Below are 18308 nucleotides of genomic sequence, written 5' to 3' on the forward strand. Positions count from 1 at the left end.
GCAGTTTTACTGTACATGAAATTATGTTTAATAATTATACTTCATGTATTTTCATTTTCCACTGCAGAGTTACCGTATTATATCATGTATAGGACGCTAGCATAGATAGGACGCAGGTAAAAAATCATTGAGAAAACGGGTAAAACCCCTTAATATATAAGATAGGACGCAGCGGAAAAATGTCAAAATCGGAGCCGAAAAATTGAGGTTGGTAAAGTATTTATAACATATATTGAAGTAAAAAAACAAACAAAAATTGTATAAAAGGCATATTTCGGTAAGTGTCTTGTGTATTTCGATAATTATCGTCGTATTTCGGTAATTAAACGTACACAACAATGATATATGTCTTGACATTTTGAGGAAATTCACGCATAATATAAGACTTATACAAATGCTGTAATAGACTAGTTCTGACTGACAGTCAACCGTTGCAACCGTTGCATCTCCGGACATGCCCTCTGAATGACAGTCAACCGTTGCAACCGTTGCAAAACTGTGTATTGTCAAAATTAATGATTGTTTTGATAAGGCTTGTCGCTGCGCGGATTAAAGCATGTCAGCATAATTATTGCGTGTCGGTAATTAGCCTTGCCAGCAGAAGGCACCTCGGGTAAAGTGCGAACAAACAACAATACGGTATTACCATCGCAATAGTTCGTTCTATTGATGTTTTTCTAATGACAGACAGCGGGTGTTTTTCACACCTTCGCACATTTGAAAAGATTTGATAGTGACAATAATGCTACTTTGCGTTATGCACATTCCTTTATTATTTTTTTAAAACAGTAACATACAACAAAATGTTATGTAAGATATCGAAACATTAAAATCATGAACAACGATTAATTGATAAATACCTCCTTTCCCGATTTTCCGTTGCCGTTATAACTCAATCAAAGTGCTGACTCACATCGAGTTTTTGTAAGTAGCGTCCCTTTTGTAAAAAAGTAAACACTCAAGTTTTTTTTCAATTTATTTTTCAATAAATCATTTTAAAGTAAACTTTCAATATATTTCTGCGTGTGTTAACTTGCGTGATTTTACCTATGTCAGTTGTTCTCTTCGGTGACGCAGTACAGATACTTACTATTACCGCGTTCTTCCCCGGTCCGATGTTTTCGACCTGAAATGGACTTGGAAAAAAACAGATGAAATTCTAATAGCATAGAAAGGACGCAGGCAATTTTTAAGACGATAATTGGGGGTAAAAAAGTGCGTCCTATGAATGATATAATACGGTACCTTTTGTTTTCTAAAGATGCACTCTCACAGATTGACAGTTTTGACATTTTTTATAAATTTTTGTCTCAGATTCAGCTGATTTTGGCATCAATGCCTTCAATTCAGTCATACAAGGTTACTCACAATAAAACAATTTATAAAATGGCAGAAATTTTCAATTTTCATATTAACGCTTTTAGCCATAAAACATTTATTTTCATATTATTATATTATAATGCGGAGACAAACTGCTGTTAAAATTCCCGCCAAATGCCCCTGCAACACGGAACATCCTGTAATTTAAAACTGACTTCTTTCAAATTGGGAGAGAATCAGGATGAGGCGCTATTTTTTAAAATATCTCGCGAGATCTCTTCAAACTGTGGTAAAAGCTTGGCTAAAACAGATCTCATTAAACTCAGGGAAAAGCTTGGCTAAAACAAGGACAAATCCTGTTTAAAGAAGAGATATTTCCAGGCACAAAGCCATGGCCCATTGCCCGCTATTTTCCGCCAAATAACGGAACCAATGCATTTGCTCGGCACAGCGGGGCCACATGGAACGTAAAAACATGGCCCATTTTCCCCGCTATCCCTGGTAACGGACCGGGGGGGGGGGGGGGGGCGTGGTTTCCACTAACTGGTGCATTAATGTGCCCTTTTTTTTGTCACACTTTATTCTCTCTTAAATAGAATTGAAAACAAAGAAACAAACAAAGTCAGCTAAGCATTTTAAATAATCAAAATGGTCTATAATATAACGGATGTACACCTGTAATCTTAAAACATAAGTATAGGGTGCAAATCTTATTTTAGTTTAATCAGGAAAAGTTATGAAAGTCACATTTCAGCTGCCTCGTCTTTAGTTAAACAGTTTTTAATATGCTGACATTTATAAACATTATGACATTTAAAATCACTGTCGTTGGAAGTGTTTTCACTAAATCGAAATAGAACTCTGACATCGTAGATATAAGAAAAATGCCGAAAGTAAACCTTACATAAAAGCATAGAACCGGTAAATGGTTTTGTTGTTACAAAACAGTTTTTATCATAAAAAAAAATAACAAATAATCTATCAAACATTTGTCATATTTCAATATGTGATATATTTGTTCACTGTGCTTACACTGCCAACAAATCTGGCTATTTAACTGCCAACAAATCTGGCTATTTCCACGAGGTGTGAACATCTGTTTTATTGTTCTAGGCCCTTGAACTCATCGCAGCACATGAAATTAACACTGTATACACAATAGCCTATAGTTCTATCCCATTCATTGTCTATCATTTATAGATGCTTTGAGAACAATGGACCAATGATTGCAGATTCTGCTAATTGGTAGGATCATGCCAGGTACATAGTGTTAATCACTGCCCTCCAGCAATGTGTGACCAGACAGCTTCAGTTACATTATGACAAATTTATGACCTTACTAGAAATTAGGCATTTTTTATTTATTTATTACAACGCGGTGAATTTAAACAAAAGCGTCTAAAGGTCTAGAAGGTCTAAAAAGCAGTAGATTTTGTCTACCACTGGAAGGTTAACATGTCTTTACCCTGAGGCTTTGACGTCATTTTCCGACATTTTGACCTTTATCAAGTTGGAACAATGAATGGGATTTTAAGGAAAATACTCACACAATAAAAAGAGTTCCTACAACAAGTGCCTGTAGTGGACTAGATAATCCAATTTTGATCACAGTAAACAAACTTGTGTTTTAACAGGTGTTCAGGATTTGTGTAATGTTCCAATTTTGGTCCCTTAACCTGTTACCTGATGATGGACGTTTATAGTGCCGTAGCCAGAGGCACATTTAAACCGAGGCAGTATTCTGGGGTCCGATGGTATGCTCCCAAAGATGTTTGTATTTTCTTGGTATTCTTTTGTGTATCCTTATATCACAATTATTCATATTATTGGCACAGCATACATATTTTTATTTTTAGCTATTTTTCATTGATCCATAAATTGGTATAAGGTTCCTGGAACAGGATTGCCAGAAAAAAGTTGGTTAAATTGATTTTCAATGATTTACGATAATTGCAAGCCAAATGAAGTTAACAAACACTGATTAAAGATACACCACATATAATTTCATATTTTTTGTTTTGATTCATGAATCAAAAGTCATAACAATTTTACGTCCTGGAGAATCCCACAAGAATAGCCTTGCAGTATATAGAATTGAGTTATGAACACTGTCACACACACTCTTTTTGAAGCACACTGAAATATGACAGATTAGTTTTCCTCTTCACACTTTGGTGCATCAGCTAAAACGTCGGACACTGCGCTTCTACCTGACATGTGTCGTTTTTAGGATACATTTTCTTTTTTGCAGAATTATGAAAAAAGAAAGTAAGTTGTTGAATGTGTTCATAAAATTCCGAATTGGTGGAATCTGAGTGCATCTACAATAGCTCTTAAAATGCCTGAAGTACATAGCATACATGTGAATAAAGGCTGAATGACACTCACGAACTATTGAGTAAGAAGAGGGGATAGTCTCCGTAGACTCTATTTCCGGTGTGGATAAATTGATTTTTTTCTCTTGAATAAGAGAAAATTTACAAGGCAGAGCGCCAGCAAAACAAGAGCTGTCACAGAGACAGCGCGCTCGACTATTCCGCCGCTTTTCAGTGTAAGAATTGAAAAATTTTCGTGAAACATGCATGGATCACTGTTAGATAAGATTTCAAAGCAATACACGATGTGCTGAGATATTAACATACATGTAGTTACATGCAAAATTTGAACCAGAATTTTTAAGTCTAATAATAAAGGGCCATTATTTGCAAAAAACAGTTATCTAACTTGGTTATTCAATTAGGTTGGGTAGTTGAATACCATTGTATAAAGTCTCAATACAGTACATCAAGTAGTTGCTGAGATATTATCCTATGTGTGTTAACATGCAAGACCGTAACCAGAATTTCTAAGTCAAATAATAAAGCGCAATTATTTGCATTTAATGCAAATAAGAGTTATCTAACTAGGTTAATTAAGTAGGTTGGATGGTTGAGTACCATTGTATAAAGTCTCAATGCAATACCTCAAGTAGTTGCTGAGATATGTGTGGTTGCACGCAAAACCTTAACCGTCTCTGTGGCCTAGTGGTTAAAAGTGGTGTACTCAGTACTGGTTTAACCCAGGAAAGTTGTACCCCCTGTATCGGTGCTTTACACCGAGCACGCAAAAGAACCAAGGGGTCTCTTCGAAAAAGAGCTAGGGTATCGCACCCGGACTTCCTTGTATCCCACCACTGTCTCTTCAGCGTGCTGTCCCTTCAGCAAAAAACAAAGGACCCCGTTGGAAATAAGTGCTTACACTTTCACGGGTTATCCTTGACCACAAGGTCTAAAGACATACATACATACATACAACCAAGGTGTGACGCCGACGCCAACGCTTGGGTGAGTAGTAAAGCTCTCCTTATTCTTCGAAAAGTCGAGCTAAAAACACACTGCCGTAGGGTTTGATGCATTGTATGGAGTCTAGGCAATGTAAATGACAGCTAGGATTGTGCATCGAGCTGCCTCCGAGTCTATAACTACGGTATTTTGCAAAATAAAATGTAACATTGTAGTCACTTCTCAAATTCAGATTGGTTTAATCATTTTTATTTAACTCATTTGCTTTTAACTGTGGCACTGCCTCAGTGTGCCTCAGTGAAGGTATGTAGTCCACCTAAATGGCCATCAACGAGTCTTTCGACTTTTTTTTACTATGGCATGACTCGTGACGTCCACTATCCCAGCAAAAAGTAGCGAACGGTCCTTGCGCACAGAATCCTCGCGGCCACAATTTCGAAATTCAAATTTCTATGAAAATATTATTGCCTACTATTAAACACATATTTTTTTTAAGTCATTATGCCAAAAAACATGTTTGGATATCATAAAACACATGTGTCGATTGTTTATCAAGTGTCCAATTATCTGTAAATCTTAGACAAATCTGACAGGTTGTGTACATGTATAAAAGGGTATTCATGACCCAAAATATATTTATGTGAAAATAAAGACTCTAATGACAAATTAAATCCAGTTTAGATCACTGTCGGGTATATGTTGAACAATTTTGTCATTATTATTCAACATCAATGCATAATATTACTATATATTCTTTCGCCCGCTGTTAAATGGTTGAGAGTTGTATCGTTACAGGGATACATAAGAAATGTCAAAATAATAGAAAAAAGTATCCCTGATCGCTCATTATTGTAGCTATACTGGCTAAGGTCACAAATCTGAACACTTTTTGAGGTTTTTCACAATTATCTTGGAGAGTTTTTGTTGTACAGTAAAACTGCGATCGCTCGAGGTCGCCAGGGAACGAACCAAAACCTCGAGGGAACCGATGTTTCGAACGACCCGATTTTCCATTTTCCAGTTTGATATGAAATATCTTTCAGTGTATTTTAAGTTTGAAGTCGTCTAACAGACTGTTTACTAATACACCGATTGTGTGTTGCGTTGTGAAAATCGCTAATATGTTGACGTAAACTAAATGTAAAACGCAAAAGAAAAAACAATAAATGAATAAATAGAAAATTAATGTTTATTTTAACAAAAAAGCACATTTTCGTAACAAGCAACATTTGAATGACAGAACATATTGTGGCATTAGTCAGATTTAAGTTTCGCAAAATCAAGGATTGTTGATTAGCGCATCTTGCCGGTTTCGCGAAACTGTTCAATCGTAATGTGACGTGACAGCGTACAGAGCGTCTGAAGATCACGGTCAACATCGGCAGTGAATTCAAAGAACCTTTTGACCATATCTAAAGTGTTAACTTCTCGTCATTAACTTCTCATAATTATCATCTCAAATGCCCATATCAACTTATATCGGTCATGCGTTAACAGTGAAAAACGGTTTTTCACACCTTATCAAATTGCCTTTCTACTGTCATTGCAATTTTTACTACTTGCAAAAATTTTAACACCTAGCAATTGTTTGTTTATTTTGGAACACGCGTTCGGGAAAAAGTGTGCTTGGGACAGAGGATATTGCTCGACTGCTCTACATAATAAGGTTTCGATGCAGCGTGGGTATATTTTATATGAAAATAGAAGGAAAAAAGTTCGGGCCCAAGCTCCGACCTCGAGGGAACGCCGGTTCTCGAACGACCGCTTGTTTGAGGGAACGCAGTTTCACTGTAGTAAGTTAAAATTGTGTATGAAACATCTTTGGTTAATGTGACAACATCTGTCAAAGTACAGATTCATCTATTTTATGTCAAAAAGCGTTCATTTTATGAACAGTAAATCACCCTTAAATTTATGCTATGGAGGGCACAAATACCGAACACTTGCAAAGCGAAAATACATGGTCATACAATTATAATTAATAAGTATGCTATATTAAATAAACACAAAGTAATTTATTGTTTCTGATGTTTTTCAAAACATCCAATTCAAATGTAAAGTGTGATTTCTATTCATAAATATCTTGAATGTAGGTCAACATAACTGCAAAATCTTAAGATGCCCTTGCGCCCTCTGACGTCATTCCTCCATGCGCTACATTTTGATCTTTAAGCATATAAATATTGAATGGCATTTTTTTAGAAAAAATACTTAACAGAACAAGATGAAACATCATAAGTGTGACCAAGGCAAGCCTTCGTATTGATCTAGATCATCGAATAATCGATCACGGTAAACAAACACGTGTTTTAACCGGTGTTCGGGATTTGTGCCCTGTTCAGAAATATGTACGGTCAACCAGTATGTGGCTACAGTGCTGGGTTAGGGAATTTTTCAACTTTTAATCATTCAGATGTTCCCTTTAGAAAAGAGTAAAGAATCTGCCAGACCAAAATATTCCAATGACTGATGGCGACTGTTTTACTGTATACATAATTAAGTATAGACTATTAATAACTTTAAGAGCTGAAGAGCTACAAACCTGTTCCATTATCGAACAGCATGCCATTTAATGATAAAAGGTTGACAGCAATAACACAAGTAATGTACTGATCCAACTTCATGATGTTACTTGAAAGAATGTAAGTTTCAGACTCTTTTTTTGTGAATGTACTGCAAAAGAACCGCAAGAGAAAACTTTTTTGTTTCCACTTCCTTCTCTGGAATTAGGTAGCACACAACAGTTTCTATCGAAGAACTACTTATTTATTAGCGACCCTTGGAAATTCCGACCCATAGAATTTTCGTCCCTAAATAGATACAATGTGGTTTTGTGTCTTTCTTCTGTGTTTTTCTTTTGGGTTCTTGAAAATGATTTATATAATCATTTTTAACTATATTTTTGCATTGTGTACGTACTTTGTACAGAACTTAACAAGGACCTCATTGGAAATGAGGCTCATATGGTCCATCTTAGGTTATGAATAGACTAAATTTAAAGGCCGAGGTTAAGCCTTCTTTATGTCACCCCACCCCAACCACAATAATATAAAGAATAAAAAAATGTGAAATAAAAACAAATCCGTGTACGAAACATAAAGTTCTGTGTATTGATATCTTGATTGCCATCTACTGTATATCAGAGCTCACATCTTAGTATCCTGCTGTGCAGCGCTGGATGTTTAAGTAAAGAAATGAACAAAGCATCTTATCTTATTGTTTTATTTTGTTTACTTTTTCAAATACAATTAAAATTATTATTACAATACTTTAGAATAAAAAATAAAAGTAATGTCATATGTTATAATTTATATAATAGCCCATTAAAATGATTTATACTATACAGTACCACATAAATGGCATGAAACACTTTTTACTCTCTTATTGTTTTATTATTTATTTCCCATCGCCAAATAAATCAATACATTGGCAATGCATTGTTGATACAAGGATTGGCTATATATTCGTAAGACAATGAGATTATCTAGCTACTCTAGAAGTGTCAACTCTAAATCATCGAGTCCAGAGCCTATAAACAAATACACAGGGCATTGACCGCTGCTCTCATCAGTGTAATAAACAAGGAAAAAGTACAAACAAATTTAACATAAAAACACAGAATGTCAGAATCTTTTTTCTCCATGTGGTTGATAAGCTAATATTTTAAAACCAATAAGATAGAGCAAGTTGTATTTATGAGTGCAAAAAGACCATTGTTCAGCTTTAAAATAAGCTAATACAATAATTTTCATTATTTTTTTGTTAGATTTTGACAACTAAGGAACAGATACATGCCTGAACATTTTAATGCAAAATTACTCCAAAAGTTCATTTTTTTTTTAGCTTGTAGGTATGCCAAGCACAGAAGTAACAATGTGATTTTATACCTTTTCATATGCACTTGGTGTAGTCGTTTTGCCAATTGAAATAATCAGTAATTGTCTTTGAAAGCTTCAAATCTTAACATTAAACGAGTATATAAGTGGTATTTCTGTTTCTATATATAATTTATAGCACTTTTGAACCTAATACGTTCCAAAAATCAGAGTTTTATGAAAAATACAAAACATATTGTTCCCTCTATATACAAACGTCATTAGTTTGGTTATAAAAGCTTGATTCTCCAGAAAAAATGGATCAGATTTTTTAACTATTCTTACATTTTACCAATACTAGATACGTGTAAACAGTTTAATGTCTTGTAACGTTATACGGACGAATATTTTTTTAATCACTATAAAAAAACATTTTAAACCGTGTACGTTGTCTTATTTTTAAATAAACACTATCAGTAAAACAAAACAAAATCAATGCCTTTCTCCTATTTTTCTTGCGATTTCTATAAAAGAAAACCATAGCTTATGTTCTCACCAATTATGATGTGAATACCTCAAAATTTTAAGAAGTTATAAAGACAGACAACGCATTTTTTAATATTTTATAAAAATATAATTCTTTTAGATATTTTATAGGCAAAATAGTAGTTCCAAAATTTGTTTAAAATAAGCGATCTGTTAAAAGCGATTTATCAAGAAACATACTTTCATCTTTCATTTTATACATTGCTTTGGAAAAATTATTTAAAATTCATGACCAGAAGTTAAAAATGTTTTCAATCATTTAGATTCTTGGCGCACATTCATGACATAATTCCATAATTCAGTTCAATGTTATGTCATATGCACACATGTTGCAAATGCAATAAAATGTGTTATTCCAATATGTGTTGTATAAAAACTTTTATGTTCTATTAATCTTTAAATTATGCACACATTTGTTTCAGGCATGAAAAAAACTTTACGCCAATGCAAAAAGGACAGTGAGAGTAACAATATTGACACTCTTCACAGAGCAAATAAATACATGTACATCTATATTTTCCCTTGATTGATACAATCTACTTATAATTATACACATGTATATTTGTTTACATTGTCGCAAAAATATGTCAATAACCAATTGTCAACAGATGTATTTAAATCAAAGACTTGTCCAGATCAGAATTTTTATATTTCAAAAAAATGACTGAAAATGATCTCCAACGGAAATAAGTATTTTCTGGACATCTAGGACAATGGCGTATGAACAGACTAAACACGTGGCGAAATCTTTCATGTTGCAGACTGATTTTCCTCTAACCTCAGCTCCCTTGTGTAGAAACAGTTCAAGGTCACAGCATATCGCCAATATATCCGTGATAAATGTGTCAAACAGTGACTTCAAATCATCGGCACCATTGCAAGTCATATTGTTTCTATTATCCTCTAAAGTTGCCGCCAATGATTGAAGAACAGTCAAGTCATCGAACAATACTTCTTCTACCTATAAAATGAAGTGAATGGTCAGTGAAACATTTTCATTGATAATCGTTTACGTTTTTTTTCTTTTAAATACTCATAAATTTTTACTTTATATACCCTTTCCTGATGTTCAGCAATTTTTTGACTTTATGTAACTCAAATATTACTACATTTACTGTAATATGTTCAAACATTATTATGTTTATTATAAAAGCATAATGAGATTCCTTAGGATTATTTCAGTTTTGACTAGAAAAGCTAATACAAAACAACAAAAACATCAACCAAACATTTTTTTTGTAAACGGACAGGTTTTGTTGCAAATTGCAACATTCAACGACAAATACACTATAAAAAAGTTGGCTTAAAATATTCAAAATATCCGTAAAAAAAAAATCCAACGTCAAATTGCGAGATCTCGAAATACACAGATACTTCTGTTAAAATCCCTATAGAAATACTGATACATATTCAAGTTAAAGTATATGAAACAAACACAATTTACTAAACAATACGTAAAATAAAAACCCATTAAATATAAGGCAAAATCATCTACTATGAATAGAAAAATAAGATGTATACATACATTTTTATCCTTTGTGTTTAAATAATTTTCTTGCAAAAGTGCAGTAATGTTTGTAACCGAAACACGTTGCAATCGACTGTTCCGACTCGCAAGCTGAAATATTTATTTGATAACCTTATGACAATCGAAACTATTTAACAACGTTTCCCGTTTCCTATGTTATTATCAACACTCAAGTACCATGAGTGATAATACTTATTTATGGTATTTCAGTTTCGGACAGTTAGAATGCATCTTATTTCATAACGCAGTGGGAACTATAAGAGCCAGCACAGTATCCTAAAAGTCCTGCTTAAAGAAACAGGGATCAAGGCCAACAAAATAGCAAGCAATAGCGAAATACTGCAAAACAACATACAATTAATAACCATCAACATATCGTCATTGGCAAATGTCGCGATAGTGGCCTTGGCCTCTGTCATTGAAAACTAAACTGTAAATCACTGGGAATTTAAACCGGTTTGTGTGCGCGTAACCTCACAAATGTGCCAAAAATGATATTGGCAAACACAGCAACACATATAGATATAAAACACTACTATCGCTACGACATGTGTTGTTCTACGTACCCTGGTTAAAGATTCGTTGACGTTTGTTATAAGTTCAGCAGATCTTTGAATTGCCGTGTTCAAAGTTTCTTCAAAAGTCCTGTTAATGAGGTTGGATTCACCGATGTTCATGTTACATGCAGATGTCTGCAGAATGAAGGCGCTTGCCCATTGCCTAACGGGCAAAGAAATCACAAAAACCACTGACAGATATCCTGAAAAATGAATATAATACTACTATAAACACTGCCATTTGCATAATAAAGAAGCTTTACAATATTACAAGAAACGTCTTCTTCATGTTTAAGGAATTATTTGTTTATTTCACAAACCTATCATTGTTGAATTCATAATGGTAATGTTTGTCTTCAGCAAGTAACGTATGGGGTTTATATAATGTTGGTTGGGTGTTTTCTCATGAGCAACAGGGATTTTATAAATGACAACAATAAATCTGAACGGGAAGCTATACTTTGTTTCAGATTGTATGGAATATATCAGCTGATACCTGTAATTTAGATATCAGGGTACAGACTGATATGGTTTTGTTACCTTACGGCTTAATAATTATGAAGTTTATTCTATTCAGTTTCTGGTTATGGCTATAATTATACTTTTGCATCGTTGATAAACGGAATATGTGTGGGCTGCGTTTTCGAGTACCGGTTGAACCCACACTTCCATGAATTCACAGGAGCATTGACTGACTAGTACGGAAATCCTTACCATTAATGTTGTTACATAAATAATTGTTTCTGTTAAATCATATTATAAGGTGTCCAATATCGAAATATGAAGGTGAAAGCCTGTCGTGTATGTGACCATGTTATCGTCTTGGTACCAGCCAAGTTGATATTAATGTTTTTCCATACATGACGGCGTCATACCGCCGATACCGGAAATCATAACAATCAGAAATAACGTAATCGAATTTGATATTTAAAGAAGGTCGTGGAAAGGCATAATTGATTATGTTTTTTTCATAAGCGTTCATGTCATTAATTCCAGTGAGTTTTGAAAATATCTACATGGTGGGCAAACGGACGATTACTTAAAAAAGTTTGTACTATCTTAAAACAGTGTGATAATGTAACGTATTTGAAAATGATGCTCTGCTTAAAATTTGCAGATTATGTGTTCATACTAAGATGTTCGCTTCAATCGAAAAACCACCGCTGATTTATTTAAATGTTTAAAACGACATTCAATATATAACGACTGATTCCCGTTATATGTAAAGACTGAGGAGGCGTTTTGAATTATCATTAAACTGGTGTACTTAAATTGCGACTGAAACACATACGTTTTCTTGGAGCGAAAACAGCCGTGTGCAACGTGCTTATTTGATTAAGCGAGGCAGTAAATCTATACAAAAATATACCTAACTTGATAAGAAAGGCGCGCTGGGAATGGGGGAGGTTGTTACGGTTACTCTATTTGGAAAGGACGCCGGGTGACACTCAACCCCTGAATCCGCAAGCGCTCAACACATTCTCAATATTTTGTTATTCTAAATACTGAATGAGTACTTGCCGGCGTAGCTAAGAGCTGTGTATAACACTAGAATAAAAAAAAAAGCCCGATAAGATATGACGCTTATTTTGGAAATACTTTTGTGACATCGGCGGACGTTATTGGCGTCATAACTGTGCGGATTTTTTTTCATGGTGCATACCAATAATTTCCGGGATCCAAAATTATACGAAGCTGTTTTCGGTTGTGCTGAGTCGACATCGTTGCCTTTTTGTCAAATATATTTTATAAATCTGCCCTTTTTGGAATCACGCCCGTTTGTGGGACCCTGCAGTTTGTTAGTCATAAATATTCACATAATGGGAGAGCGCCGATATTTATGTCGGTATAATTCGTGGCCCATGTTTTATAATTAATTATTTGTCACAAATTCTATGTATACCTGCCTAAGTTGTATTGTTTTTTACATTGTAATTATATTCATGCAATAAAATATTACCAAACCCACATAATGACTACATTTAGTTAAGAACATGTATTATCAAATTAGTATTTATCGTTTCTTCAATCAATAAAACTACAAAAACGCTAGTTAAGTCAGTTCTTATTTTTTTTTCATATTGGCAATTTTTGTAGCCAATAGAGATATAAGTACTTAGTTGTGACTTCTATAACCACAATTTTGTGCAATTAATTTTATGAAAAAACAGTCGTTTTCAGAATCTAATTTGAATTACTTAGTGCAATGAAATATACAGGGACCAGCCAATTTGTCAAATAAAAAAAAGTTTTAAAGGCACATTTTAAGCTGCACTCTCACAGATTTACCGATTCCACAACTTGTTGTTGTTTTCGTGGAATAACCAATTTTTGCATTAATATATGCAAACCAGTGATATGAGACTGCTGACAAAAGACCAAATCACAGATTTTCATATTTCCGTCAGAAAACTAATGTTTTATGGAAAATCTGCGATCTGTTTTTTGTCTGCAGTCTTATATTACTAGTTTCCATGCGTTTATTTTGGATAAATTGGCTCGTTCCAAAACAAAAAAATGTCAAAACGTTCAATCTGTGAGAGTGCAAATATTGTTTTTCTTCCTGCAGTTATTTCATCGGTTACGAGAACCCTTTAATAACCAAACACTGACAGAAAGATAACAAAACGTACAAACATCACAAACAGATATATAGTACATGCATCAAAATATATTAATTAATAAATGATGGGATTACCGCCTTGCAAACACGATTTCACTTGAACAATGGGGGTCTCACTGATTTAAATGCGCATGACCTTACACATAAAGTTTAAAATGATAGTAAATGACCTGATCTTGCGCCTTGTCTTTCTTCACAAGTAACCATACAAGGTGGCAGCCATCACACATGTAATGAAATTATTAAGTGACTGATTCGTGACTAATTGGTACTTCGCTAAAATAAAATGAACAATTATTTTCCCTCAATTTTGTCTATTAAATGAATTCACAAGACTCTGTTGCCAGATAAACGGTTCCACTCAGCGAGAGAGATATACAAGTAAAAATTGTCAAAGTGAGAATAAGCAGAAAGATTCCCCGATACAATTATTATAAACTATGTTTCTATGATTGGCATTACGAAATCAGCCATTTTGATACAAAGTAAGTCAGAAGGTTTTCCGCAACACCTTTTAAAATTTATCGTAAATTTAGGAAAATATGACATCGAATGTTTTGTGCCACTCATTATTACGTAACCCGTTCAAACTGCGATTTGGATATAGCCCATATACTGTACCAGGAAATTCGAGCGATTCTCATATAAAGCGATGCTCTCACTCGTTTAGACTTTTGATAGGTTTAAATGAAACATCCATTAAAGGACCTTCCACAGTGCAGAAGTAGGTGGGAAGGTCATACGTCTAAATTGTTGAAAAGTAATGTTGTATTTAGTTTTAAGAAACAACCTTTTCAGGAGTAAAACATAAATCCTACCCAACGTTTTTGAGGATAACAAGGAGTTTCTCAAATGTTACGAAATACATTTTTATCAGATTTAGGATAAAAATAATGCATTTTTTTTGGAAAAGTTTGTCGACAATTTAAATATGTTTTTGTTTCAAAATGCCCATGACTACCCAATCAACAAAGTATTGTGGTTTCTTGGTGATATATTTTGAAGTAAGTAAGATATTCAATGAAATATTGATAAATAGACAGTCATAGCCACTAGACATTGTTGATTGGGAGGTTTTGGAAAAATTTTTTGACACAAAACATATTCATTTTGAGACTTTTTCAGACAAAAATGTTTATTGATTGAACATCTGATAAAATATTGTTTTATAAAAATTAATCAATCTTCAATCGTTCATCTACACATGACGCAAAGGATATATATAAATATATATTAGATCCGAAAACTCCATGACAAATTTATATTTTGCTCCTTCAAACCAACCATTGAACTTTTAAAAAACTTGAAGTATGCAATATAAACTTATATATTTAAAACCAGTTTTGATTATTCCAGGGCGGGATGTACAATGATATAAAATCCAGTTCTACGCTTTATTTAAAACAATACATGTAACAAAAATGACACAACGTTTGTAAAGTGAACGTGATAAAACTCAAGTGGAGATTACAGAACACAAACTTAAAGTCACTTGATAAAACAGTGATAAACATATCTCATATTCACCCTTTGATCAGTCAATTGGTTATGTTTAGCTACCGTTGACTACAGGTCAGTTGGTCTTAAATAATCGTGACAATGCGCCAATATTATTTTGGTTACTTATTTGTAGAATTACTTTCATTTAATGCTGTTTCAATTTTATTTTGCATTGAAATAACCAAGTTACCATAAAACTGTTCCATATTAACCATGTAAATGTCAATATCATTTAACACTGCATAAGATTTTAAAAGGCAAGCACTTTCACTATCACAACTCTGAAGGATGTTACTACTGTCAAAATGCGCTTCTTTCACATCTGGCACAGTTCGACCTACCCCGAGTAATCCTACTTTTATATCACACTGGAGACTCAGTAACCGGATGTGTATGTCGGAGATTTTAGATGAAGCTGCACTGTGAATTTTGCTAAGTCCGTTCATGAGGATATTCTCAAACATCTCGTTGATGTCGTTGACATGTTGATAGTCTTGTTGCAGAAAATTTGTGATCTGTAAGATAAGAATGTAACTAATTCGTAAAAAACATAACTGTTTCAATCGGTGATATACACATCTTATTTTTATATTAAGTCCTATTTTGTTCTCAGTATTTATATCACTTTCCAAAATATTAATACAAAATGTTGTATTTTTCGTAATTATTGTTATTTTTATTAGTAGTAGTAGTAACAGTAGCAGTAGCAGTAGCAGTAGTAGAAGAAGTATTTTATTTACCTTTGAATTTGATATATTAAATCTGTTACTTCCGGTTTGGAAAGCCAGTCCTGTGACATTTCTACGTATTTTCCCGACTTGCTTCGAAAGTAAAATCGACTGTGACTTCAGCTGTTATAATTGTAATAGTGTGTGCGTTATAAATGTGATGTAATAAATGAACATCTTTTGAAATGTACACTTGTATTTGACCTTTTCAACTATGCTGCTGCATCGCTTTTAATCTTGTTAATTAATTGAATTATCTAGAAGTAAACTGATTAGTTGGAAAAAGTAAATGAGCAATATATTTAATAGAAACCGACAAACACTCGTTACAATTATAAAGCCTTAGTTGGAACATATTTTAGAAAATAGAAAAATATGTCAGATTATGGGTTGGTGGGTTTTATATATACAGTTTCATCAACTACCCAATAAATAGGTCTTTGGTTATTGTTTTTTTCATAAGTTCACCAATGTCGTACAATACAAATGTCATATATATGTCGCAAAACTTATTATTTTCAATCATTAATGCAACTGTATAGTCCAAATAGACCAACGAATGTTGTTTACCATTTGCTTGGCCATTGAGATTCCAATTCTGGCACCTTCCACCTCACGGCTGACATGGGCTACAGTGTCAGCCAAACTTCTGTTCTGTAGATTGCCTTCCTTGTCAATTAGAAAACACGGAGACTGATTATCACTGTTTCCGTTTGGAACCGGTCCTCCGAAAGAAAGATCGATGCATGTTGGTAAAATTCCGGCGATGATGAACACAACTGTAGATATAGCTTCTGTAAAGGGCAGACAATTTGAGAAGTTAGTATTGTATAGTTTATAATAATAATAATAATAATAATAATAATAATAATAATAATAATAATAATAATAATGATAATAACACTAATAATAATGATAATTATAATGATAATTATAATGATAATAACTATGAGCTTGTTTAAAGGCAGAATGATACAGACAAAAACAAAATTGTATCGAGCTGGGGGTTTTTGTCCACTTATTTTTTACCCATGTACCTTTGTATCAAGTCAAACTGTTTGGAGTTTTAATTGAAGTAAAATAATACTAAATAATTATGAATATTCCGTGTACCAAGTAATGCTAAAATTGAAAACAAATTTAATCTGTAATAAGTTTATGTACCTGCTCGCATTGTGATGTCTGTAACAATCGAATTCTGTATTGTATTTAGTTAACATCAATAAACTTTTAGTTCTTTTATACCGTATTATGAAGCTAGTTATATATTGACTCGGATGTTGGTTTTTAGGTGTCCAAAATAGAAAGGGAAATTGTACTGATTTCAGTTACACATGATATCAGTAAAGGCTGACCTTATTGATTTGCAAATTAAAAACAATGTGTGAGCTGGTATGGTTTTAATTAACTATGTAAATAAATAAATGTTATTTTGTTTTCTTATTTTCACTTTCACTAATATGATGTTGGTATTATTGATCACTTTTATAATTACACAACACATTGTATTTCTAAACTGCAAAGAAAGTATTTAAATCGAAGCACGAGGTTTAAATTTAACAAATGTAAAATATGATTATGTATAAAGATATAGCATGAACTTGTTTAAATACCAAATACTGTTGAATGTTTAACAAAACGAAGGACAGCAACATTTGGAAAAAAAACAAACAGAAACTATTTTCTAGACAATAACGACAATGCTATCATGATACATATCTTTAAGTTTAAAAGCCAAACATGTTTTGAATATGTTCATATGATTAACTTTTTAACGATACTAATGTGAAAAACTACAGAAACAAGCTCAGTAGCCACAAGTTAAAACATAAACCCCGTTTCATGGCACTGGGTAAACGCCAAAGACATATAATACAAATATAAAAAAATCACAAACAAGAAAGAGGGAACCACAGCACAAAATTCCACAAACAGCACAGTGCATATATACTATTTAAAAAACTAGGTATGTTTATAATGGATTGTTAGGTACCGCCTTGGAACGGTCAGTAAAATGTAAATTTACTGGGGGTTTATACCAGTTTACGTGTACAAACCTCACTCCTATCCCAACAATCCCGAATGAAGAAAAAAAACGTAAAAGGTAAATCTTAAGATATGTTAGAATTATCATGTTTTGGTGTAAAATATTAGAAAGTAATAATATTATAGTACAGCGTTTATATGAAAGTATGTTGGTTGATGTTACAAGAGTAAAAGTAGTGGAGCATCAAATATAAAGACATTATTAGATAATGCAGGTTAACGGTTATTTGGTATAACCCAAATGGTATGAATGTAAAATATTACCATTTATTACATAAACAAAGAATGATGGACTAGTTCAAACAAACATGGTTAAACTCTTTACAGATTAGCCCGGTTATATTTATGTATTGAGAGTTAAAAC

The 18308-nt window shown here is 33.2% G+C and overlaps 2 protein-coding genes and 1 long non-coding RNA gene across 4 annotated transcripts in view; all 3 read right to left on the bottom strand.

Annotated features, from left to right (window-relative positions):
• LOC128237435 (uncharacterized) overlaps positions 1-7326 on the bottom strand; it is a 34658-nt gene extending 27332 nt beyond the window's left edge. For both annotated transcript variants that reach the window (XM_052952975.1, XM_052952974.1), the window contains exon 1: positions 7144-7326. In XM_052952975.1, the coding sequence (XP_052808935.1) occupies positions 7144-7225 (82 nt within the window). In that variant the 5' untranslated portion in view covers positions 7226-7326. The remainder of the gene's footprint in view (positions 1-7143) is intronic.
• A 586-nt stretch (positions 7327-7912) lies between these two features.
• On the bottom strand, positions 7913-11243 carry LOC128239029 (uncharacterized). Its single transcript, XR_008261806.1, has 3 exons — positions 11057-11243; positions 10488-10580; positions 7913-9923 (listed from the first exon to the last, which is right to left on the bottom strand). It is a non-coding gene; the product is annotated as an uncharacterized LOC128239029 (long non-coding RNA).
• A 3848-nt stretch (positions 11244-15091) lies between these two features.
• LOC128237094 (uncharacterized) lies at positions 15092-17072 on the bottom strand. The gene is made up of 4 exons (XM_052952303.1): positions 17063-17072; positions 16469-16692; positions 15911-16021; positions 15092-15685 (listed from the first exon to the last, which is right to left on the bottom strand). Exons 1-4 carry the CDS (start codon positions 17070-17072, stop codon positions 15290-15292), a joined length of 741 nt encoding a protein of 246 aa, XP_052808263.1. The 3' UTR covers positions 15092-15289.
• Between the last annotated feature and the right edge of the window lie 1236 nt (positions 17073-18308).

This window comes from Mya arenaria, chromosome 6 (genome assembly GCF_026914265.1).
Source record: "Mya arenaria isolate MELC-2E11 chromosome 6, ASM2691426v1".
NCBI classification, from domain to species: Eukaryota; Metazoa; Mollusca; class Bivalvia; order Myida; family Myidae; genus Mya; species Mya arenaria.